This window comes from Melozone crissalis, unplaced genomic scaffold (genome assembly GCF_028551555.1).
Source record: "Melozone crissalis strain CALT ecotype California unplaced genomic scaffold, PUWL_Pcris_2 ptg000056l_1, whole genome shotgun sequence".
Taxonomy (NCBI): Eukaryota; Metazoa; Chordata; class Aves; order Passeriformes; family Passerellidae; genus Melozone; species Melozone crissalis.
This window is the reverse complement of record NW_026535834.1, coordinates 4,811,992-4,836,479: the sequence shown is the minus strand read 5'-3', so window position 1 is coordinate 4,836,479 and position 24,488 is coordinate 4,811,992. Positions and strand designations below refer to the sequence as shown.

The following is a 24,488-nucleotide window of genomic DNA, read 5'->3' as shown; positions in this document are numbered from 1 at the left end:
CGAACAAAGTTACATGAGAAAGGAAAAAAGAAGGAGATAAAGAAAGGACTAGCTCCTCGCACTGTGCCCACGGGGGTGCGATCTGTGGCAGGATCCGCGCGGGCGGTGCTCGGAGCGGAGCGGGCCGGGTCGGGCCGGGTCGAGCCGAGCCGAGCCGAGCCGGGCTGGGCTGGGCTAGGCTGGGACAAGCTCCCCCGGCTGGCGCTGTGGGGCCGGTGCTGTGGGGCCGATGTGGGGCCGGCCGGGCAGAGCTGAGCTGAACCGGGCTGGACTGGGCCGGGACGAGCCCCCGCGGGCGGGCGCTGTGGGGCCAACGCTGTGGTGCGGGCGCTGTGGGGCCGGTGCTGTGGGGCCGGCGCTATGGGGCTGGCACTGTGGGGCCGGCACTATGGGGAAGGTGCTGTGAGGCCGGCGCTATGGGGAGAGTGCTGTGGGGCCGGCGTTGTGGGGCCGGCCGTGCCCGGGCCCGCCCCGCACGCAGCGCCGCACGTGAGGCGCCGGCCCCCGCCCAGCTGAGCGCTCAGCTGACCCCGCGCGCAGGGGCCGGGCCGCGCCGCCGCTCCTCACTGGCGCAGCGCGGGCCCGCGCCGCGCCCGCCGCCGCCGCGCCCGCACCTCCCGCAGCCTGTGCCCCGATGCTCTGAGCCCGCGCGGCCCCAGACCCGGCCAGCGCCGCCATCTCCCCGCGCCCCTTGGCGGCCATCGGAGCCGCGGCCGCCTCGCATCCAGGGAGCCGGCGGGAGGAGGAGAAGCCATCCCGCCGCCATGGACAGCCCCGGCGGCGTCACCGACAAGAAGAGGTACCGATGCCGCGCCGCCCGCCCCCCGCCTCCCCCCTGCTCGCTGCTGCCGGCCCCCGCCGCCCCCTGCTTTGTTACCGCCGCCCCCTCCTCAGCCTCTTCCCCGCTGCCCTCCCCGCGCTCCCCCGGCCCGCGGAGCGCTCCGCTCTTCCATTCCTCCTTCTCCTTCTCGTCCACGTCGCCATTTTGTCGGCGGGGGGAGCGGGCCGGGGCTCGGGGCTGGCGGCGGGGCCGGGGGTGAGGTGCCCGGTGTCGGCCGCGGTGCCGGGGAGCGAGCCGGGGGCTGCTCCGCTCCGGGAAATGAGCGGGCAGGGATTGATCGTGCCCCGTGCCCGGCGCGCTCCGAGCCCGCCGTGCCCCGGCTTTGTGCGGAAAAGGGCCGGTTCTCAGTCTGGAGATATTAAGCTTTAAATAAAAAATCCCCAAAAGTCGCGTTGGGGAGGTGTAAGAGGAGTGGGGAGGGGGAGCGGATGGACAATGTGAGTTGAGGAGTATGAATAATTCACCAAGGATTGTAAGCGCAAATTAGAGGAAAGAGGGGGGGGGGAATAAAAGCCTTAAAAGCCTTTGTTAGGCGGTGAAGTTTAAGGAGCCGGGGGGCTCGGGTGAGCCGGTCCCGGCGGTGGGGCTTTGTGGGGGGATTAATTGCCTTCTTCGCCATCTGCAGAAGGCTTGTTTATATGGCCATCGATACCTTTTCTCGGCTTTTAATTCTTCGAGATGGGTTTTGCCTGCCCTTGTATGCGAGGGTCATCTGAGCAGGTTAAGCGCTCTGAGTGTTACAGCGTGTAAGTTGTGTCGGGAAGGAGCCGTGGCCGGGTTGTAAAATGGATGGTGAGCTTTGTGCCGAGCGGGGAGCTCCGGGAGCACCGGGAACATCGGGCAGCACCGGCACCGGCAGCGCCCGGACAGCAGCGGCTGCCTTGGAGCGCCCTGGGAGCCGCGGCCGGGCTGCGATGGGGGAGAAGCGGCTCTGGGTGCAGAGAAATCCCGACACGGGGGCACCCCGGGGTGGCACTCAGCCTCCAGCTGCTCTGCTCCTGCCTGATGGCTCTTGGGAAGCCTGTGAGAAAATGTTGCAACCAACATGATTAATCTGCGCTTTGCTCTGATGCCCTAATTTAGTGGCAGGTCTGGGAAGGGGCTTTGAGACTTGTTTCCTGATACTTTTTTTTTTATTGTGGCTTCTTATTGGGATTTTTTTTTTGTCTTTTTTTTTTTCTTTTGCCCTTGAGCATTTTTTATTTTTTACTTACCATTCTGCCCCACTGGAGGACTTTTATTTTTTTTTTATTGGAATTCCCTTATCCTGGATGTAATCTGCTTTCTTCAGAATGCAAGAATGAGTATGCAAAGCTTATCCTTCCTTCCTAAAGGCAGGGCTTAAAAAAGAGAATTTGTTGTTTTCTGTTTCCTGCAGACAAAGTTCAAAGTCGGGAATGTTTCTTATAAAGGGATATTCCCCTTACTCCTGTTGTAGGGTTTTAATGGAAAACATAAAGCTGTGTCTGTGGTACATTCATCCTGGGGGCTGTGGATGTACACTTGAGTGAAGATGGCTAAGCAAAAAAAGGAAGGATGTGAGCTCAGCAGAGAGCTGCATGGAAATATGAAACATTTCTCAAAAAGCTGGGTTGTTTTTGTAGGGTTTAGGTTTAATAGTGTCCATATTCAGGATACCTTGAAGGGAGAAGTCCTTTATGTCCTGTTCTTTATCATCTTTGATGATAAAACTTTAGCTAATTGTATATACAGTACACCTCAATTTTGGCATGGGTTAAGATTCTTTTCTTCCTTGCCTCTCCCTCTGCTTGTATGTGGATAGTGTTTATCTCTTGATAGTTAATGTAAAGCTTGTTGTTTACTTAATTATACGCTGTGAGATTCAGAAAATATGGAATTTGCCCAAATTTATGTCTTAGTCTTTAAAGTGAAATTTGGTCATAGCAGTATCTGGAGGTGTGGATTTTTCTACTGGCCTGTTGAGTCCATTTTTTGATGTGGTTCCAAGCTTCTCATATATGCAGAGGGGTCAAGATTCCCTAAGAAATCAAGTATCAGCACCATGATTAGATACTGAATTATTTGGGTTTTAGCCATTCTTCAGTAGTTGTATCACTTTGATGTGCTCCTGGGTTTTCCCCCGGGTGCTGCAAGGACAGCGTTCCAGTGCATGGAGCGGGTGAAACAGAGTTGATGGGAGCTTTGTGTGCTCATCATTCTCTCATTTGAGCCAAATTTAAGGTTTTGGTGAGAAGTGTGAGATTTTTCTCAATATTCTTTTAGCAAACTCCAGCATGCAGATGGCTGATGCAATGAAAAGCTTTTCCTCGGGTCTGTGCTGTGGCACTTCACTATTAGCAGAGGAATTTTGGTGCCTTTTTAAGTCAATGAGCCATTTAGGGTTATGGGTTAGTCCTTACTTTGGTAGTGGCTTGCAGCTGGTAGGTAACCCAGATTCATTTTTTTAGTGTGCTGTAAGTCTTTGTAGCATAAAATACATATTTTAATGCCATAGGTGTGAAATAAAAATGAGTGGCTTCTGGAGTATTCAGTCTGAGTTTTAAGATGGTATAAGCCAGTGAAATTTAATAATAAAATTAATACGAGTGCCTTGCAGAAGAACTTCAGCTTTTCACTTTCTCAGAGTTGGGCCTTGAAACTTATTTTTTTAGCGTCTAAAGGGGATGATTTGGAAGATCAGGGTTTTCCTGCTGGATTTTTGCCACCAAAGTCCAGCTCCAGAATCTGTTTGAGAAGGCTGTGCCCTGTGCTGATGGCTCTGAGGGGCAGTGGCTGCCCCTGGTTATTCTCAAACCTGTGTGAGGTCTTTAGGACTGTCTGTGCCGCCGCTTTTGTCTGTGAATTTCTCTCAGCGCTGGGGGAACTGAGCCACCCTTGCTGGAGTCGAAAGTGAATACAAAACCCTTTTGTGTAATCCGGGCTGTAAGAAGAGGAGGAATCTTTCAGTAAATCTCCTGTAGAGTCTCCCCACAGGTATGGGGAAGGCTCAGTGGTTTCTGGCTCACAGAACAGTGGTTTTTCTGCTTTCTGGATTTTTCTGGATTGTTTGCCTTGCCATACGACTTACCTGTGTTGTCTGTTCTTTGCACTGCCTCAAACATGAAAAGTTTTGTGAATTCCTTTAATAAAAATGACCAGAAATGGTTTTCCAGTGCCCACTAAAGATGAAGGGGACAGCATAGTGCTACTGCCCGTCCTCATCATCATCAAGGCACCGAAAATCAGGGAAGGATAGCTGTGGAGGATTTGCTTATTGCAGAAATTTTCCATAATTTTGCTCTGCTGGTGCTTTGGTTCCATTTATCAGTGAACGTCTGATAATTTGCCAGTGAGCTGATGGAAGCAGCAGGAGGGTTTTCTGGTTTTTGTTTACAGTCCTGCTTGCTTTGCCCTTTAAAACACAGTGTCTGCAGTCTGGGTCTCTTGGTTGGGGTGCCTGAAATACCAACAACCATCCATGCTTAGCTAAGAGGGCTGCTGCAGCTGTGATCAGATGGTCCAGGTTGTCGGGGGTCTGTAACACGGTGATGTGACAGTGAGAGGTTTTTCTTTGAAGCCCTTTCAGGCTTTTCTAGCAATTCAGCCTTCTGTTGAAAAGCTTTTCCTTTCCTGGAGGCACATCCTGGACCATTTTTGGAAGGTGTAGGGGGTAACAAACGTAGCTGCATGCTCTTATCAGCATCCTAAGTGTGGCACTTAAGTCAACTGTTGGTTTAAAGGTGGAGGTGTGAAGTGGATAATCGATTTTATTCTCTCATTTAATTGCCATCCCCATCTGCTGGTTGGTTTCTCTCTTATCAGAAGTGCCCATCAAGGGTTTACCTAGGCTAGGCTAAGGTGGCATGCCCTTTGTGAGCCTTGAGGAGCTGTGCCACGCTGTCCTGCTGCTGCCACCAGAGGAGACCACGCTGCTGTCACGGGTGCCATGCGTGAATTCCCCTGCAGGTGATTGCTTCCTCCCCTGCACCTTGTGCAAGCAGCCGTAGACTTTATTCCTCATTCCTCCCTGTCCTTGAACTATAATGCCTCGAGTTTGTGTCTGCCTCCAAGGCTCTGATTGCTGATGGTGAAGTGGAATAAAAAAAATTAGTCAATAAATATTAATAACGTTGTCAAATGTCAGTGGTGTTGCAGTGTAAACCCAAATCCCCTAAGATTGTGCGTGTTCCTGTTGGTGTGCTTCCAGCCTGGGAGCCTGGAGGACTCTTGCTGAGCCTGTGTAACACAGTGAATTGAATTCTTAGATGTGTTCATGTTGCTCAATAGTAATATACTGGATTTCAACTAGATTTTTGATATTAAAGGGGACATTGAATGACAGAAGCTGCTGATTTTTAAAAATCCTTTTTTTTTTTTTGTACTACTGAAGAGAATTTGGCAGTATTAATTTATTCCTAAAGAGCTTTGGTGTTAGGACATGCCAACAAAATAATTTTTACCTGGTTGTAGAATGTGCATGGCTAAGTAAAGCCAGGAGGGAATCCCACATGGTTTAGTGGTGGTGTACGAGAGCATCAAGCTTTTCCTGATGGTACTTCCAAGGAGATGCAAATACCAATTCAATTACAAGATGTGTTCTTTAAAAAACAAGCAGATTCAAAACAAAAACAAATCTTGCAAGAGCTTTACAAGAAGGCACAGTAACCCATTCCTAGCAAGCTGGTGTCCAAAGGAAGGAATGTTCCAGGTTATTGCACCTTTTATCTTCACACACACAGTTATATGGGCAGGTGTTTACATGCCTCAGAAAAACCACCTAGGTAATGCATGGAAAGAACTTGGACCTTAATCATCTTTTCATGTTATAACAGCCCTTTCCCTTTTGAATTTGAGAAAGTCTGCGCATTTTGAGCCTCTCCTAAGAAATTTCCTTTGTGTTAGAGGGGATGGAAGAGAATGCAGGAGAATCTGAGTTTTCCACTGAGGGCTGCTCTTAAATGGGACAGACAGGGAGGTTTTGTGATGCTGGGGACTACAGGATAAGCCTTTGCACTTTAGTGACTGAAAATTCAAGGAAGATCCAGATTTCCAAATCACCATTGGACACGAAGCCTGTTGAGGTTTTTCTCTACTAACATCTCTCTATTTAGCTTGGAATAAAAATCTCTACCAAAATTACATTCTGAAATCATTAGGAGCATGGAATGAAGTGAATGCATGCCAGCATATGTATTTTGTGAATGCAGTTTATGTAGGTGATGAACATGAGGGTTCTTTGATGTGGAGCCACAGCCTGGGTTGAAGCTGTGCCTGTTCATACCAGCCTGGGGGTTGGGTTTGAGAACTCAGAGAAAGTGCATTGATAAAGAGCAGCTTCATCATGTGCATGATCTGTCCTTTCTTCCTGTTGAAGTCTGATAACACTGGGACTAGTACAGAAATGTAGCCCTTTAAAAGCTTGAGATGTTTTAGTAGCAAGAAATTCAAAATGGCTTTGCTGGCACTGGACAAGAACTGGTGCATCAGGATGGTCCACTGGTTGTTCCTTAAAGACACCAAAGCTTAAATGTGTGTGTTAGCAGAGATACTGTGCAGCTTCTGTTTAATTTGGTGTGAATGAATGCTCCTTAAGCATTCTGAGAAATGTTACAACAAATCTTTTAACTCGCTGCATTAAAATAGAGCCTGAACTTCAAGTGATGAATTGAGGCTACTGAATCAGCAGCACTGATTATATTTACAACAGTGGAAGGTTTTACCAAGCAACTAATTTAATAAACATTTTGACTTGATATGTAATAATCCTGGAAATGTTACCTGGAAAAGATGACCTGTTTTTTTTTACCAGAATGAGTTCTTTCATTGTCAATCCTAAACCAAAACTAGACTGATGTCACTTTATGGAAATGTGTGCATTTCAAGAAGCAAAAGGATTTGAGGCCAAGCCTCCTGTTTTTGCTCACAAATGAGAATAATAAATGGACTGTTATGATAGAAAGGGAGTTATTAAAGGCTTATCCCCTTATGTTTGCTTCTTGTTCACCTCCTTTGGAAGACATAAAGTAATCCACATCAAATATAAAGGCTGCAGCCTCCACTAGCAAAACTAAAGAAAGGAATGGTTTAGCTGGGGATGGGAATTTTGGTGCTCAGTCCTTCAGAAAGGACTTTTTCCTTGCACCCTATTGAGTCTATTGGATGCTGAGCTGACATTGCTGCAGGCTTTTTGTCCTAGCTATTGTTGTAAATGTTTCTCTTGACTGCTTTGTGGTCTGCTCTTTATTCACAGAGAAAAATAAAACTTGATATCTCTTACTTCTGTTATTTTTTCCCCCCTGTTCTTAAAAACCTTTGATTACAAAATACCCTGTTAACTGAAAGCAGTTGAGGAACTCGAGGTGAAGGGATGAAACTTGGATGGAAGCAATGAGGGAAAATGTCCAGCCTCCAATCTTGAAAACAAAATGCAGTGAACAAAACAGAAGATGGATTTTAATGCCATGATTTAGACTAAAATTAGTTACTTTATCAAGAGTCTGCATCTGTCTGAAGGTAGACCAGTTCTTAGCTAAAACATTGTTTACTGAAAGCCTGACAGATATCTTGGGGATATGTTTTGCATCATTTTTTGTGAGCTTGATAGAAGCAAAAGCAGAAGGGCTGAAGGGAGGAGAGCACTTAGTGTCTGGTTCTGTCAAGCCTGTGTTCAGATATCTCTTTTGAATAGCTCTGATTTTTCAGTAATAATAAACACAATTTTACTACTATGTACCTTTAATCCTGAAGGGTAAAGCACAACTAATTAAGGAAAAAATATTCAAGAAAAAGCCAAATAACTTAGCTGAAAAAAAAATCTTATATGCCACCACTGTATGCCATGTGCTTATTTTAAAACAGTATATTACCATGCAAAGGTAAACTCTGTGTAGGTTACACTGTATAGTAAGACATGATAGAATCCCTTCACCATGATCTAAATTAGAAATGACAATATTGAAGCTTTTCCCTTCTTTCTCACATTTCTGTGTGGGGAGGTAGTTGGGGTTTCAGGTCAATCCAAGGCCAAATGCAGATGATGGATAACCTTGTCAGGGTGGTGCTGTGGTGGGTTCAGGCCATTAGGGCTGTGCTGCTGGCTCCTGTGCTGGGGTTTGTCTGTGGGGTGGGTGTTTATCTGGATTTGTGGGGGAAGGCTTCTCTAGGTGAGCTGAGTGAGTCTCCTCTCGCTGCCTCTCCCTCTCTCATTTTGCAAACCCTGCTGGCTTTCAGAGCATTTGTGCTGCTGTGGCTAATCCAGGCTGACCTGCCTGCTTGCTCTCCTGATTTGTTAGAGTTTTATCACTTAGGGGTTTGTTTTGGTGCTAGTCAGGCTATGGGAAGTGCCTGTAACTATCCTCATGTGTAGAAAATGGTTTGAATTGCTGTGTTAGAAAGAAATACACAAAGGAATAATTTTTGTGGTGTCATTTCTGCTTGGATATGACATTAGTTTCTGCAGTAAAATCTCTTTTGAACATTCATACTGTACGTAAGGAATTTCTGAGTTCTTTTCCTGAGCTGGATTAGTGGGCTGTGATGTTCATTAATTCATGAAGGGCAAGACTTTCTTCTGTATAATCACATGCTTCTGATTACACATGAGGTTTGGGTGTGGGGTTTTTTTTTTCCCTTCACAAGAACTCTCTACACAGACTAGATCATAAGAACTAGTAAATAAAATTGGCCATAAAGCAATAATACTTTAACAGGAAATCACGTCAGAGCAAGGTGGGTCAAAGCAATAACCCCAACCCATAGAGAACTGGCAGTAATTCTGTAGGGCTGCAATAGGAGGAAGGAGCACCCCTCCCAAGCAATTTGGAAAAAGTTTGCCTGCTGAGGGATGAACAGTCTGGGCTGCTGGTCAGGACAGACAAGTGTGTCACTGCAGGGCTGGGAGGGAGAGGGAACGGGGCTCTCGGGGCCATGTTGGTGTGGGTCTGTCTCAAGGCCTGATAGATGGTGCTGACACTGCAGCTCTGTCCCTCCTCATTGAAGTTGATCAGCTCCTGAGGTCCCCTATACCTAAATAACTGGATTTGAGTGGTAAAAACTATAAACCAGTTTTTTCTATGAAGTTGTCAATAGAGCGGTTCCACTGTTTTTAGCTTCTCCTTTCCATGGAGGAATAATTTAGCAAGTATCATGGCTAACAGCTCTGGACAAAACACAGATCTCACAATCAGTGAAAAAACCCAAGTGAATGTGTACTCAGCACAGTCAGGAGAGTAAATTTTGTCCTGACACTGTGGCTGTAGGTGAGGGTGGCTGGTGGGACAAGCCCAGGGCTGAGCCATGTGCTCTCCACATGGACACAACTGGTTATTCTGGGTATGGCTGCAAACCAGGAGCTGCCCCTGTGTCCTGTTCAGCTGTGCTGCCAGAAACACCTTGCTTAGGCTGGGCCTGGAAGGTGACCAAGTTTTTTATCAACCTCAGGAATGCATTCAGCCTTAAAATTAAACGTGAGACCACTTGCAGGTCTACTTTGTAAAGTTCTACTTTCTAAAGTTCCAACACCATCCTGATGCCATATACTTTTATGTTGTAATATTTACATCTCTTTTTTGGTGTGATGAAGAAACAAAATGAAGCTGTATTATAGTGGATATAGTTTTTGTGACTCCATTTCTAAGCCAGGTGTTTCCTAAAGTAATTTTACAGTCTGAGAGGAGAGATTGTTACTTGCACGGAAATATTATCTGAATCTTTTACTGGCAAATGGTGGCAATTAATGGCAGAACTGAAAACTAGTTAAAGCTCAAGAAGATGTTACCAGATTTGAAACGCATTAATAATTAGAATTTCTTGTTTTCTACAATGTATATGTCTATGAAACTTTAGGAACAAATAATGTCACAAATACAAAGTCACTTGGTTGAAGAAAGCAATTCTAAAGAGAAAAATGTGAATTGCTATTGGAAGATGTTTATATTTTATAATGTTCTCACAACCTGTATCGAGAAAGATGAGCCTAGGTTAATTAATCATGCACAAGTTATTTTACATGGGAACTGAAAACACCTCTAGAGTAAAATGTACCTGATTAGAGAAATAGTAAGTTTGAATGGGAGAAAAATCTGTGACCATAGCAAAGTGAAATAAAGGAAACCTCTTGATTTTAATTTTTTTTTTTAATCAAATAATATGTACACAGTATAAAAATTTTCTTATACTGGGTGGTGATTTTAAAAGCTAGAAGGACACAAAGTTGACTGCTACACATTTTAAGCTCTATCCATTGACCATTTTTTCTCGAATTATTTTAAACCAAAATTTACCAGTTACGGGTGGTATTTTCCAGGGTTGGTTGGGGTTTTTTTTGGGTGTTTTGGTTTTTGGTTTTTTTTCTGGTCTATTTGCCATTGGTAAATAAGGAGGAATAGGCCAAGTTATATGTGGTGATTGATTATTTTTCAGTCAAGGAGATGAAAAATTGGGGCTGTATTAAGAGAATTGGGGGCTCACTTGTAGGAATCTGCTGTGGAGGGATCTTTGGGCTGGTTTGGAGAATGATGTGTTATTTGGGAGATGCTGTGGCCCACAAGGTTTGTGTGACCATGAGGGCAGGAGCTGCACACTCAAAATAGAGAGGCCAATTTTAACATCTGTAACTGGTGGCACGGGGTTGCTGCTGGTGTGCTTTGCTCCCAAGGCTCTTGGGCAAATTGTTGCTGTTCAACTTTGTTTCTATTCAATGATTTGAGGCAGGGAGTGGGAGTCTGGGTTATATCCTTCAGCTGAGCTCTTGGTTCAGCTGCAGCGAGTCCTGGTTGTGAAATACCCTTTTCCTCTGGGTCTGTAACTCACATATCTTCTGGAGCTCAGATTTTATTCAGCTATTGCATGTAAATATCTCTCATATATAAGAAGTGCTATTGGGTTTAAAGGGGTCAATGAAACAGCTTTCAGTGAGCTCTCATGGATAACATGCTTATGATCCTCTGCTTCTGTATTCTCTGGTAGAAATACAAAATGGAAATGAATGTCTGGCACTGAAATTGTGCAGGAAAAATCAGACCTGCAAATGCATGCAATTTCCTGTCCAGCACGGGCATTTCTGATATTTTCATTGCATGTATAATCCACTCAGCAGCTGAGGTTTTCTTCAGGCTCTTGAGGTGTTTTTGTTTCCTGCCAGACTGAGAGCAGAAGGCTGCAATACAGCTCTGAAGTTTGGGGTTTGTTTTAAATGGAGAATGTTTAAATTGTTTTAAATTCTCCTTTTCTGCTGAATGCTCTTTCTGTTGAGAAGATCATGAGCTCTACACAGGGACAGCTCCAATAGAACAGATAAGAAAAGTGATATGATTTGTTTAAACTGATTTTGTGGCACTTCACATCTCACTGTCTAAAACCCCCTTCCCTGAGCTCCCTTTCCTTCCCCTCTGGTGAGGAGAATGCTCACTTTGGAAATAGGTTTTCTTTACAGGAATTCAGTGTCATTTAATTGACTACACAGAAAATTGTGAGCAGCTACACAAGCTGATGTGTGTTGTTTAATTTACTTTATGCAATTGTAACAAAGCTCTGAGTAGTTGCAATAGCAAAGAATTTTTTTTTAGTTTGGTGACATTTCAATGTTGAGGCAACAATGACTTCACTTGGTAATTAAACCTCATTTGTGAAAGACCTTTTCCCTATTAATTTGATCCATTAAAGAAACGCTCTTTGAAGCTGGTAGTTAATCTTCCTATTTAAATGGCTGGGTTTTACTCAGATTGGTTACAGCTTAGGTTTAAATAGCAGCTAAAAATAGCCAACTGTTGTGCTGTACAGTTTAAACATCTATCTATAGTAGCAGCCTTTCTAGAAAGGAAACATGTAGTAAAAGGGAGAGGAGATGCTGCCACTCAGGCAGCACTGAGTGGTTCCACCATCCCTTTTTCCTTGGGTTTTGCCCATCAGCTCCAGCTGGCAGCACTTGATGATCTTACTCTGGGATTAATTTTTAACAGAAAGCACTATGGGCTGGATTTGAGCAGTGTTTCAGTTGGTAATCAATAATTCAATGGCTGGGAGAAGTTTTGACTGTTCCTGCTGAAGGCTGCTGCCAAGGGTGCTAAAACCTGGCCAAAATCTGGAAACTACCCAAAATATGTTCAAGAACATTAGGCTGTCAGAAAGAAAATACAAGGGCTGAAATCCCAACTTGTGAGGTTATTGTCTGTTTTCATCTCTTGAGTGCCCTGTGTGATTCACACAAGCCTGACAAACCTGTGGACTTGAAGTGCTCAGATGATTGCCAAAGCAGGGGAGTTTTAACTTAAAAGTGTCTGCAGTTGTAAAGGAAACAGTGACAAAGCTGCAGCAATCTGGGTGGATTCTGCCATTTACTTCCAGTAATTCTCTCTTGAGTTTTTGTTGTAGATTGAATATTTTGCCTGTGAAGGGATCTTGAATGAGTGGCCAAAAAAATATCCAAACTGTAAAGGTGAATCTGTCTAAGGCAACAGAATTTCTTGTGCTGATGTTACAGTTTCAGCTGGGATAGAGTTAATATTCTTCCTAGCAGTTGGTGCAGGGCTGTTTTGGAGGATAATGGTGACAGCACACTGAGGTTTTAGTTGTTGTTGCACAGTGCTTTCCCTGAGTTAAGGACTCTCTGTGGGATCTCAGCCTCTCAGGACTGAGGTGCAGAGTGACCGAGGCCACCCCTGGGGGGCTCGGGAGTCCTGGAATGTTGCCAGAAATGTCTGGTGGCTGGACTTTGATCCTACACAGGAGACAACATCAGTATGAGGATAGGAGGATTTCACTGGGGTGAATGGTGAAGGGACAAGTTAATTGGAGTGTGAGATACAGGGTTTAAGATTTCTGTACAGGGGGGTCTAAAGAAGTAAGATGGAGGAATTGGGGCGTGCCCTTCTCCTTCTTCTTCTTCTTCTTGGCCTCCATCTTCTGTGGTGATGTTGGCACTTTGGGATTGGTCCTTACCAAAAGTGCACTGGTTAATAAGGGTAGAGGGTATTGGAGAAAAATGATAAATATTGTATACGTAACTCCGGGTCTAAAGATAAGTGACCGCCCCGGGGGCTCTCAGTGTGTGCCCATGGCTGACTGCTGAGCAGAACTCTGTCAGGCCAAGAGAAAATCTTTTAGGTAAGCAATTAATAAACACCGAGACCGAGAAAAGATCTGAAGTCCCTTCTCGTCCTTTGGAGCGCGGGCGGCCCAAGGCCATCCCGGGCCTTTCCAGACCATCTAAACAGCCGGGAATCCGACAACTCTCAGTTTCCCTTGCTGTGCCAGTGAGGAGGTGCACAGGAAGGCAGGAGGGGACACAGCCAGGACAGCTGACCTGGACTGACCAGGGAGACATTCCAAAGCACAGAGTGAGCTGGGGGAGGTGGCTGGGAGGTGCTGCTCCCTGCTCTGGGACAGGCTGGGCATCAGTCAGAGGGTGGGTGAGCAATCCAGCATCACTTGTCTCTCTTGAGTCTTGTTTCTTTCTTTATGTCTCCCTTGTCACTGCAATTATTGTTTCAATTTTTAAACTGTTTTTAAGTTGACCCATGGGTTTTACCTTCACTGCAGTTTTTCTCTCCATGCCACAAGGGTGGGACAGGTAGTGAGCAAAGAGCTTTGTGGTGCTCAGTTGTGGGCTGGGGTTAAACCACGACAGTTACCTTGAAATACCTTTGGCAAAATAGAGTTACAGTGAAATCTGTGGTCCAACAAAGAGGACAAAGAGAATCCAGATGGTTTTTTCCCCCTCCACCCTTGGTTTTCCACCAAGAGAAAAGGTACTTGAGGCCTGTTTTCAGTAATAAATATTTAATCAGTCAGGTTAAATAGCTAAAATATTTTTGCAGTATTGTTAAAGGTCAGACTTTTCGTAATGGCTATTTCCAGATATACCTGTATGTCAGGAGCCTCAAGCTGCTCAGACCAAGATATCCATCACTACAACAGGAACACTGTTGTCACAGGGAAATTCAATGTGAAGAAATCTTCAATATGGGGAAATATTGTCAGATATTTTAGGCTGCCATTCTAAGGGACATGGGTTTGTATTCAAAGGAATCAATAGGACTATTGTAAGTCCAGAGTTTTTTACAACTATAATTCCCACAAGTTAGTTTTCCAAAGGTCTTTATTACTATTATGTCAATCCATTAATGTTTCTCATTCCACAGAAATAGTTTTTCTCTGCTGGCAGTGGCAGGAGTAGGAGGAGAGGATGGTGGGCATGGCATACATGTTACCAAGTTGGTAGAAAGGAAGGTAATTGTAAAAGAGATTCTGATAGTTTATTCTGTATTTTTCATGGATTATTAAACTTCCCCCATGTGTCAAGGCATTTGTACTTCCAACATCCAACACAGTATTGTCACATCTGTGTTTCTGCACAAACTAAGCAAGGTTTTGGCCACTGTGGGTAGCACAACAGGTAAAGAACTGAAAATCTGTGATTTTGGGTATTTGCTAACACTGAAGAGGGAGATACAGATCAGATAGAGGAAAGAAGCTCTTTTCTCTGAGGGTGGGGAGGCCCTGGCACAGGGTGCCCAGAGCAGCTGTGGCTGCCCCATTCCAGTGTTCCAGGCAGGCTGGATGGGGCTCTGAGCAAGCTGGGATGGTGGAAGCTGTCCCTGCTCATGGCAGGAGGGTTGGAACTGGTTGATCTTGAAGGTCACTTCCAAGCCAAACCATTCTCTGATTCTTTGAATCTGGTTCATTATGTCCCAGGGATCATTAGCTCATGAATTGTTTTGCTCTGTAATTTGTGGTGCCTCTCACAAGATGTGTGCTAACTAAAAAGGACTTTTGCACAGATCCACAGACGTAGCAATGTGAATTTGGCAGTGGTAGTAGATGGCTTTTAAGTCTTGTGAAATCTTAAAAAAAGTAATTCCCAAACTGCAACTGCCTTTTATATCTCAGGCGAATACAAAATCAAGACAGGGTGCCTTCAGAAGATTTAAATGCATAAAAAGAAAACTTTAATACAATAATACTGTGTGGTTTTGTATTGTTAATTTAAAAATAAAAGCACATTTATTTCCTCAGGGATCACAGCACCACTGAGTTCTTTGCATGTGTGAAAAAATTTGAAGCTCCTGTGTGAAAATGTTTAGTTCAAAACTCATCTGACCAAATGCATGAGGCAGAAGTGACCTGGTGTGGGTGTTGGGAAAAGGGGGAATTCTCCCTGTTACTCACAGTCTTAACTGTTCCAGTGCTTTCCCTTGATGAGCTGCTCTTTACCTCATGTTCAGGATGAGGCAGGTCTACAGAGGCAGTGGAAGGAGAATGAGGTATTGTTTTCCAGTGCAGGGGAGACTCTGGAAGAGGCTTTTCTGGAGAATGATGATTCCATGATTCACTCTTAGAATGATTTTGGGGAAGGGACTTTCTGGATTGGTGGAAAAGCAGCATATCTCATGTTAAATGAGTCCCCTTGCTTGTCTGACCTGTTAGGTGGGCTTTGTAAGGATGGTAAAAAAGGATGAACTTGGAGAATGTACATGATCCATCATGCTGGAACATTGAGCTGGAAATGACCTGCTCTGTAATTTGTTGAATGGGCTTGAAGGGTCAGGATTTGGAGGCTGAAAGAGGCAGCACTCAAAGTATGGGATAAGCAGGAAGGGTTCTTGTTGGAACCCAGGACATCCCTCTGGCTGTCCTGGATGGCTTGAGGCCCTGCCAGGGGGCTCAGAGACCTTGGCACAGAGCCCAAGACCCCTGTGCCTTTGATTTTGCCCCATGGAAAATATTACCAGTGTTATATGAGGATTTATAAGCCACAAAAGTTTAAGTAGAATGATAGTTAGTTTGTCACAGGGTGAAAAGTAGAATTTTGGGGTTTTTAGAACAGGGGCTCAGGGTTCCAAGATGGAGGAATTTGTGCCTTGTCCTTCTTTCTCCTTCTTCCTAGCCTCCATCTTCTGGGTGATGGTGGCATTTTGGATTGGTTTAGAGTAGAAGCTTACTGTCTAACATAGGTGATGGGTATTGGAAAATAATTGTAAATAAAGTACACATAGTTTTTAGTATAAAAAGACAACACCACCCTGAAGGTGGGCAGTGTGCCACAGACTGACCTGCTGAACAGACCTCAGCAGGTCAGGGAAAGAATGTTACAGATAACAGAAAATAAACAACCTTGAAAACCAGAACAGAAAAATTCTGACTCCTTCGGTTGCCAGGCTGGGAGAAGAGACTCTGACACATCCAACATCCAACACAGTCACACCTGTGTTTCTGCACAAACTAAGCAAGGTTTTTGCCACTGTGGGTACCACAGCAGGTAAAGGACTGAAAATGTGGGTTTTGGGTATGTATTTGGTAACACTGAAGAGAGGAGATACAGATGAGATATTGGGAAACTCTGAGGGTGGGGAGGCCCTGGCACAGGGTGCCCAGAGCAGCTGTGGCTGCCCCATTCCAGTGTTCCAGGCAGGCTGGATGGGGCTCTGAGCAAGCTGGGATGGTGGAAGCTGTCCCTGCTCGCAGCAGGAGGGTTGGAACTGGTTGATCTTGAAGGTCACTTCCAAGCCAAACCATTCTCTGATTCTTTGAATCTGGTTCATTATGTCCCAGGGATCATTAGCTAGTGAATTGTTTTGCTCTGTAATTTGTGGTGCCTCTCACAACATGTGTGCTGACTAAAAAGGACTTTTGCACAGATCCACAAGTTCTGAGTATGGAAGTGTCTCTGAAGACCGATCTCGTTGGAAGACTGCGCGTTTGAATTTAGTTCTGGCAGAGCCCAACAGGGGCAGAAGTTGATACAAAGAATTACACTTGCACTTTTTAAACTGAAACTTGCACTTTTAAACTGAATCTTAACCTTATTCAACTTCCAGTTGGCTGCTGGGCACCTTAGTTTCAAAGCCACACATCCCAGACAGCTCAGTTCCCTGTATAACCCCAAACTTTGTTTCTCTAGGATTAGCTCGGAGCGCAGGAAAGAGAAGTCTCGGGACGCAGCGCGGTGCAGGAGGAGCAAGGAGTCGGAGGTGTTCTATGAGCTGGCCCACCAGCTGCCCCTGCCCCACACTGTCAGTGCCCACCTGGACAAGGCCTCCATCATGAGGCTCACCATCAGCTACCTGCGCATGAGGAAGCTGCTGGATGCTGGTAAGGGACACGTGGCACCCTCTGGGAGGGATCTTGAGGAGCAGTCTGTTCGTAAGGGCTGTCAGCAGTGAAATAAATGAATGTGTTGTTAGATGTGTTCTTGTTCTGGGAGGGTGGGAGGCTTTACAGGAGAAATCAGCTGTTAGCAATGACACAAGAAAAATCCACTGTTCAATGGATTCCATTTTTTCCCTTTCTATTCTGGTGATCCTGGCTGTCTCATCACAGCTATAGTGCCCTTTTCAGTCTTATCTGACCCTTCTCCAAAGTTAAATTCCTTCATTTAAACTTTTTCCCCTCTAAACTTGTTTGTTCCAGCTGTGCTTTCTTGACTGTAGGTACTTGGTTCAAGGTTGACTGAGTTGTGTCTTCTTAAAATAAACTGCAAGGAATAGTTTTGTAAATTGTGTTTGTGGGGTGTGCTCCTCTGAAGGTGAAGTCAGCTGAGGATGTGTTGTGTCTGCAGCTCCAACTGCAGGAATATCTGAGTCAGGGTGTTGCCTGTGGCTGATAGCCTGCCATGGGCAGTGTGCTGGTTATTTGTGCTCATGCATGTCTGCCTCTGCTGTGTGGAGGAGTAACTTCAATAGCCAGAGTTGGAAAACTCTCCCAGAAAGCCCCTGAGAGAAGTTTAGAATGCCTTTTTGAGATGGGTAATAAATTTTTAGCCACATAGACCTTTTCCTTAAGGTGGAAGTTTCATTGGTTAATACATAACAGCACAGAGGGTTACTCACTCTGATTTTCTGTGATTTCTGATACCTTTACTAGAGCCTGAAGAATTGAACTGATCATTTATCTAAATGAGTTATACTGGCCTTGATGGTCCTGCAAGATTGACTCCTTGCAGACTGGTGCCAGAAGTCATTCCTGCTGGTAAGTGAAGAATGGCTGGTGTTTGCTTAAACAAAAATGTGTGGCTGCTTGCAGGTGAGCTGGAGACAGAAGCCAAAATGGAGAAGGAACTGAACTGTTTCTACTTGAAAGCTCTTGATGGCTTTGTCATGGTTCTGTCTGAAGATGGAGACATGATTTACATGTCTGAAAACGTGAACAAGTGTATGGGACTCACTCAGGTGAAATACTGACATTTCCTAAGACTGTTTCAAAAAGCTGCTCCATTTTTGTGTGTGTGAAGTTAAACACCCATGTACCTGTTCATTTTTGCAGTTTGAGTTGACGGGGCACAGTGTATTTGATTTCACTCATCCATGTGACCACGAGGAGCTGAGAGAAATGCTTACACACAGAAATGGTGAGAAAAAAGAAAAAAAAATCAATTTAATTTACTTATGGATAGTTTCTGTTGGCATTAATACAGTTGGATATCTGCCAGGAAGTGGTGTTGAGTTCAAAAGCTAATATGTTTTTATTTCTTAAATCTTAAATTACACCTTGTTGAGAGACACTAACAACAGGAATCCCCAAAATGTTTTGGCTATATCCTAATTATAGAAGAAATGAGATTTCTTTAATCTAACAAAATTAATTATTGAAATGGAGGTTTTGAGGGTTGAAAGAATAAGTGCCTAGAGGAATAAAATTAGAGGTAGGTTGAATGAGAATGATTTTAAGCAATTGCTATAGAGGGACATGGAGAAGCTCAGTTGGTGCATTTGTCTTGGTCTGGCCTTGCCTTTACAGGACAGCTGAGAACAAATGCTTTCTTCCAGAAATCTGTGGTGGTATACCCAAGACGAAAAAAAAATACTGTATTTAAATTTTAGGACACCAAGATGCTGATCTGGGAATACTTAAACAGCCCAAAAAGGGCTTTGGGGTTGATGCTTCTCTGCACCTTTTAATTGGTGCATGAAATTGGTATCTTTTCACAGATTTCTGGCTCTTTTCTCCATCTGAGGGAGCAGAACACCGTGTTTACAGTGCTGTGTGCTTTGAAATTTAACAATTACCCATGAATTACAGCTTTTATGTCTTCTAAAGATTTGATAAAGGCTATAAAGACTTGGCAGCCTGCATGTCTCCAAACAAATCTGCTTTACTCAGTAGTTAGAAGCCTAAAATCTGACCTCTGCTTTCTCTTTCATCAAATGAGGTTTATATGGACTCTGAATTCAGATAGTGGTGAATTGATAAACCTGACCTCTGCTTTCTTGTGGCACTGTAAATTTTGTTTAAGTCTTATGTTGCCATCCTGTTTAATTCAGTGGAAAGGACCTGATAAGATGCCATAGCATTAAGGGCCTGACTTTGATTTTTGTAAGCATTTTGTAAATGTTTCTAAGGCTAGATGAGACTTCTCCCCTTTGGAATACAGTATTAACATTTTGGGGATGGGGGAGCAATTTCCCCAAAGCAGTGTAAAAAACCTGCTTTTGTTGCAAAAGCTTATTCTTAAAAATGTCCTATCACTGAGTTTTATGCAAACCATCTCAAGCATGTCTAAATTGGCCAGCCTGGAATCAGATGTCTGGAAACCATTATTACAAAAGCTGTTTTGCAAATGACGTTGGCAGACAGAAGTCTAAATTACAGTAGTAATAGTACATTTTTATATTTATTGGTATTCCCAGGCTGCCTTCTACTGCAGCTCTTACATCAGTGGAATTATTTTGGTTTTGAATTGAGTATTAAATATTCCCCTTTGGGACTGTACAAGTGCAAGTGAATATAAATGCAATTGGCAGAAACAGAACTGCATTCTCATTTTATGAAGTTGCTTTTTAAACTTTCAAAGCTGGCCATTTTAAAAAATAATGTCTGGTGCTGAATCAGACTTGAAAGTTGCTCCATCTTTTACAGCTGCTTCTAGAAGCAGAACCTCATGCATCAGGACTTGGTAACAGTAATGTTGTGTGATCTTCAGCTATCAATTTCTAGATTGGTTTAACTCTTAAAACTTACTGAATTAAATAAATTTTTGCTGCTTCTGTGAATTCTGCTTTAGTTTCTCCCTCACTTTCTCCATTATCAAGGTTATTTTAAAGTAGCATGAAACATGCTTGAGCCCTTTAGTCTTTGCCTCTGCTAGAAGCAATAAACAAGTTTGCATAGAGGCTTTAACATTTTTCTAATTAATTTTGACTGCAGTGCAAGCCACCGTGAAGAATTTCATAGCTACTATTGTCTGTGGAGGATGAGAGCAAATTATTGTATAAATTGTATCAGAAGTGAGCTCATGTGTTTTTAACTTCTCCCTCTGCCATGGTTTGGTCCTTGCTCTTCAGCAAGCCTCAGCAAACTGAGTCTTCCACTGCTCCTTCTCCTGGCTGCTGCATTTCCTCCTTGCACACATTGTGAGCTGATGCAGCTCTCCTGATAGCATCAGTTACATTTTCTTTGCCCACAAGAGCATAACTAGTAATTGACTCTGCAAGGTTCTCCTCTGTACAGGCACAAACTTCACTTAAAGCCTGCTGGTAGCAAGGGAAAAAATAAGTGCTGCCAATGTTGATTTGTATTAAGGTTTCTCAACTTTTTTCCTCCTAACAATGTTAATAATGTGTTTAAAAACTTGGTCCCTGTTTACTCCAAGAGTGGAAATCACTGTGGAAATACTTGGATGCATAGAAACAGTTGAGTTGTTAGTTTTGAATTAAAAAACTTGCAGTCCTGAAGAGCAATGAGCCCAAAAGGTGCTTGGTTGGAACCTCCTCATAGTGAATTACTGATGCATTTCAGTGGAAACCACCTCAACAAGGCTTCTTATTCTTACATATGTTTTTCTTCTCTGTCACAATTTTAATATATATTAAATTTCCAATTGGTCTCTCTTTCTTCCTGCTCCTTTTTCCTGAAATTTGGGAACGTGGAGTTGGCTACAAGCACAATCCTGATCCTAAATTATTGAAACTGGGCTGCATCAAAAGCCTCTCCTGTGAGGACAGACTGAGAGAGGGCTGGGTTTGTTCTCTCTGGAAAAGGAATGGCTCTGGGGACATCTTTGAGTCCCTTCCTGTACCTGAAAGGGCTCCAAGAGAGCTGGAAAGAGACTTTGGACAAGGGCCTGGAGTGACAGGAAAAGGGGAATGGCTTCTCTGACAGAGGGCAGGGTTAGGTGGTTTTTGGGGAGGAATTCTTCCCACTGAGGGTGCTGAGGCCCTGGCACAGGGTGCCCACAGGAGCTGTGGCTGCCCCATCCCTGGCAGTGTTTCAGGCCAGCTTGGGTGGGGCTTGGAGCAGCCTGGGATAGTGGAAGGTGTCCCTGCCCATGGCAGGAGGGGTGGAACAAGATGGTCTTTAAAGTCACTTCCAACACAAACCACTCTGTAACTCTGTGAAACTTAAGGGTTTTTTTAATCTACTTGATAGTAAAACTTGCTCTAAAAAAATACCAGTATTAGAAGTGCTGTTAGATGTTTGAATTTTCTTTGTTTATTTTTTTGGGTCTTCCCTTAGTCTTAGACTCCTATAACATGTTTGTGGAGGTTTTTTAATGCCTTTGGAAGATGGTCCAAGTGTTTTAAGAATTGGTTTGCTTTTGCTTCTGCTAGGTCCTGTGAAAAAGGGCAAAGAGCAGAACACGGAGCGCAGCTTTTTTCTCAGAATGAAGTGCACACTGACTAGCAGGGGAAGAACAGTGAATATAAAGTCTGCTACATGGAAGGTAACTAATGCAAAGAAATATTTGCATAGTTTGCAGCTTCCTCTTCAGATGTCATGACACTGTATTTCAACATTTTTGCTTCATGTAACGAGCTTGAATTTCACTAAGTACTTTATAATTTAATAATTCTGCTTCATTATGCTGAATTTTAATGCTGACTACATCACAGAGGTAACTGAAACAGTGTTTTAAAATTAGTTTTTCAAAACTCTTTTAATGAATTTTCCTTTTTAAATTAGAGGTCATTTACTTACAAACATAATTACCAAATATGTTTGCATAAAGCCTTCTCTGGGAAAAAAGCACTTGACATCACTTATGCTGATCCCTGATTTCTTTTGATTTGTCACTGAAAATGTGATAGTTGAGGTCTCTCTGAAGGACTTCAATGCCATTCTTTTGAAGCTGCTGGCTCTCCCTTTTGTAACAGTTGGAACAAAAAGAGGCCAGCCTGATAACTTTCTGCAGTGAATGCATTTTCTCCTCTGGACAAAGTAACCTTTTACTGTATCCAGTGGATTATGGCTCACAGTTCTCTTTTATGATTTGAATTTGATTATTCTAGATCAAACAACTTCTTTGCTGCTCTCTGTGAGCTATTTCTGCTTCAGAATGGTTAAAAGAAAACCCCACAAAATGCAAAAGTTCCTGTCTATTGAAGAATGTGTTTGATCTGTGTCATCAGCTCTGCAGAATATCTAAAATGGGGGTTTCTACTATTACCATAACTTTAGGATTTAAATTGTGGATGCCTTTTGCTGAGGCAGCTGCTCATCAGAGGTGTCATTACAGTGACTGGAGAGAAGAGCTCACAGAAATGCAGCAATGGCTGCTGCTGCTGAGGGAGGAGCTGGGCTGTGAACCCATCCCAGCAGTGTGGGGTGAGGAGGAGGAGGACACTGCTCTCCTCCAGCCCTCCCTTGAGGGGTGGGATGGGGAAGGACTTGGCTCTGGGTGTGCTGGTGGAAATAGGATTGTGTTTTCAGACAGAGCAAACCTTGTTTCTTTCCAAACCCCAACTCCCCTGCAGGTGCTGCACTGCACTGGCCACATCCGTGTGTACGACACGTGTGGGAACCAGACCCACTGCGGCTACAAAAAGCCTCCCATGACCTGCCTGGTGTTGATCTGTGAACCAATTCCTCACCCATCAAACATTGAGGTCCCCCTGGACAGTAAAACGTTCCTCAGTCGTCACAGTCTGGATATGAAATTTTCCTATTGTGATGAAAGGTAATGGGTGTGATTTATGCTGTAAAAAATCATTCCGTTGAAAGATTTGCAGGGCTGGGATATGTTGGCTAGTGTTTGTTTTCTCAATAATTTGATTTATCTTGACAATGCAATCATTGATGGCATGCTTTGGGCTTTTCCTAACTGATCAGGATGCTTTAAAAGCCAGATTTTTAGATCTAAGGAGGATGCAGGATTATCACTTTGGAATAACAAAAGGGAAAGGGACTTTTTATACAGGCAGACAGTGACAGGACCATGGTTGTAAACAGAGGGCATGTTTAGATTAGATATTAGGAAGAAATTCTTGGCAAGGAGCTGTGGCTACCCCATCCCTGAAGGTGTTCCAGGCCAGGCTGGATGGAGCTCTGAGCAGCCTGCTCTAGTGAAAGGTGTCCCTGCCCATGGCAGGGGTTTGGAACAAGATGGTCTTGAAGGTGCCTTCCAACCCAAGCCATTCTAGGATTCCATGAATAAATCCTTTGCCTTCAGTTAACTGCCTCTTAAAACTGGTCTTTACTATACTGGCAGTGATTTAAATTGCAATGAGAAGATTCTTCCAGACACTGATAAAGCAGGATTTTAGGTTTGTCAAAGATGGGCATTTTGGTGACTGAAAAGAGTATGTGTGTAATACTTGTCAGATGTATTTTATTGCTACTGCTTCCCTCCCTCTCCCTTCCTCAGGGGATCAGTGTCTGCTTTCTTCTGTCAAAAAAAACCCCAGATGTTCAGCTGTACTTTTAATGCAATACATCTGCTGTTGAAAAATGAGATTTTGTGTTCTGGTGCAAATCAGGGGTGTAGTCAGACATCAGACTGATTTTCCTATCCTCTGGGAACTTAGCTTGATAAATTTGATAAATGCAAATGAAGGAAATAGCTCAAGTTTTTTTTGTTTCGGGTTGGTTTGTTTCATTTTTTTGTTTGTTTTTAATTTGGTGTCATTTGTTACTACCCATTTCCTTTATTTTATAACAAAAGTGAATTTATAGTTAGTTGTTGCAGTTAGATGCAGGAAGAGGTTGATACATGGTAATTTCTGACCTCTGCAGTAACAACCTTTCTAGGACTGATGGTGTCACACAAAAGGTACTTATTTGCTCACTTTCTGCATCTAGAATGGGGCAAAATAGAAGCACTTCCCTGGTTAGCACTGCCCTCTAGAGACTAAAGAAATCCCACTTGCCTTAAAAGCAGGCAGTGCTTGAGTGGGAAGAGTAAATCTGATTCCTGCTTCTCTAAGTTGCAGGATTAAAGCTGTTGAAGTGTATCTTTATTATTTTGTTAAATTCTCACGTTTGCCTTATCTGGTCTATAAGTTGCTGGTCTACCTTGAAGCAAAAAGACAAACATGTCTAAAAAGAAGGGATTTGTTTAATCCTATCCCTGCTACATGATTTACAAATACTCAATGAGGAGTAAAATCCTATGCCTACTGAAATTTCTCTTTTAAAGAAGCATCAAAATAGCAATTTATTTCAAAATGAAAAGTTCCAGTAAACTAGATTTGCTGCTAACATCTGTGGAAGTGATTCTTAAGGTTTTTCTAGATATGCAAGCATCCAAATGCTCTGGTGTTTGTGCTGGCCAGTGTTTGCTTTCACATAGCAATTTTTTCCCTTGTTTTAAAGAATTACAGAGTTGATGGGGTATGAGCCAGAGGAGCTCCTGGGTCGCTCAATCTATGAGTACTATCACGCACTGGATTCTGATCATCTGACCAAAACACACCATGACAGTAAGTGAAAACTGAATTTAAAGCCCTCAAACTACAGGAGATGAGAGACAGCCCTG

At 43.7% G+C, this 24,488-nt stretch overlaps 1 protein-coding gene across 1 annotated transcript in view; it reads left to right on the top strand.

Annotated features, from left to right (window-relative positions):
* The first annotated feature begins 614 nt into the window (after positions 1 to 614).
* Positions 615 to 24,488, top strand: part of HIF1A (hypoxia inducible factor 1 subunit alpha) — a 34,642-nt gene continuing 10,768 nt past the window's right edge. The window contains exons 1-7 of the mRNA XM_054286682.1: positions 615 to 799; positions 16,701 to 16,891; positions 17,822 to 17,967; positions 18,062 to 18,146; positions 21,346 to 21,458; positions 22,489 to 22,691; positions 24,326 to 24,432. Of these exons, the coding sequence (XP_054142657.1) occupies positions 765 to 799; positions 16,701 to 16,891; positions 17,822 to 17,967; positions 18,062 to 18,146; positions 21,346 to 21,458; positions 22,489 to 22,691; positions 24,326 to 24,432 (880 nt within the window). The 5' untranslated portion in view covers positions 615 to 764. The remainder of the gene's footprint in view (positions 800 to 16,700; positions 16,892 to 17,821; positions 17,968 to 18,061; positions 18,147 to 21,345; positions 21,459 to 22,488; positions 22,692 to 24,325; positions 24,433 to 24,488) is intronic.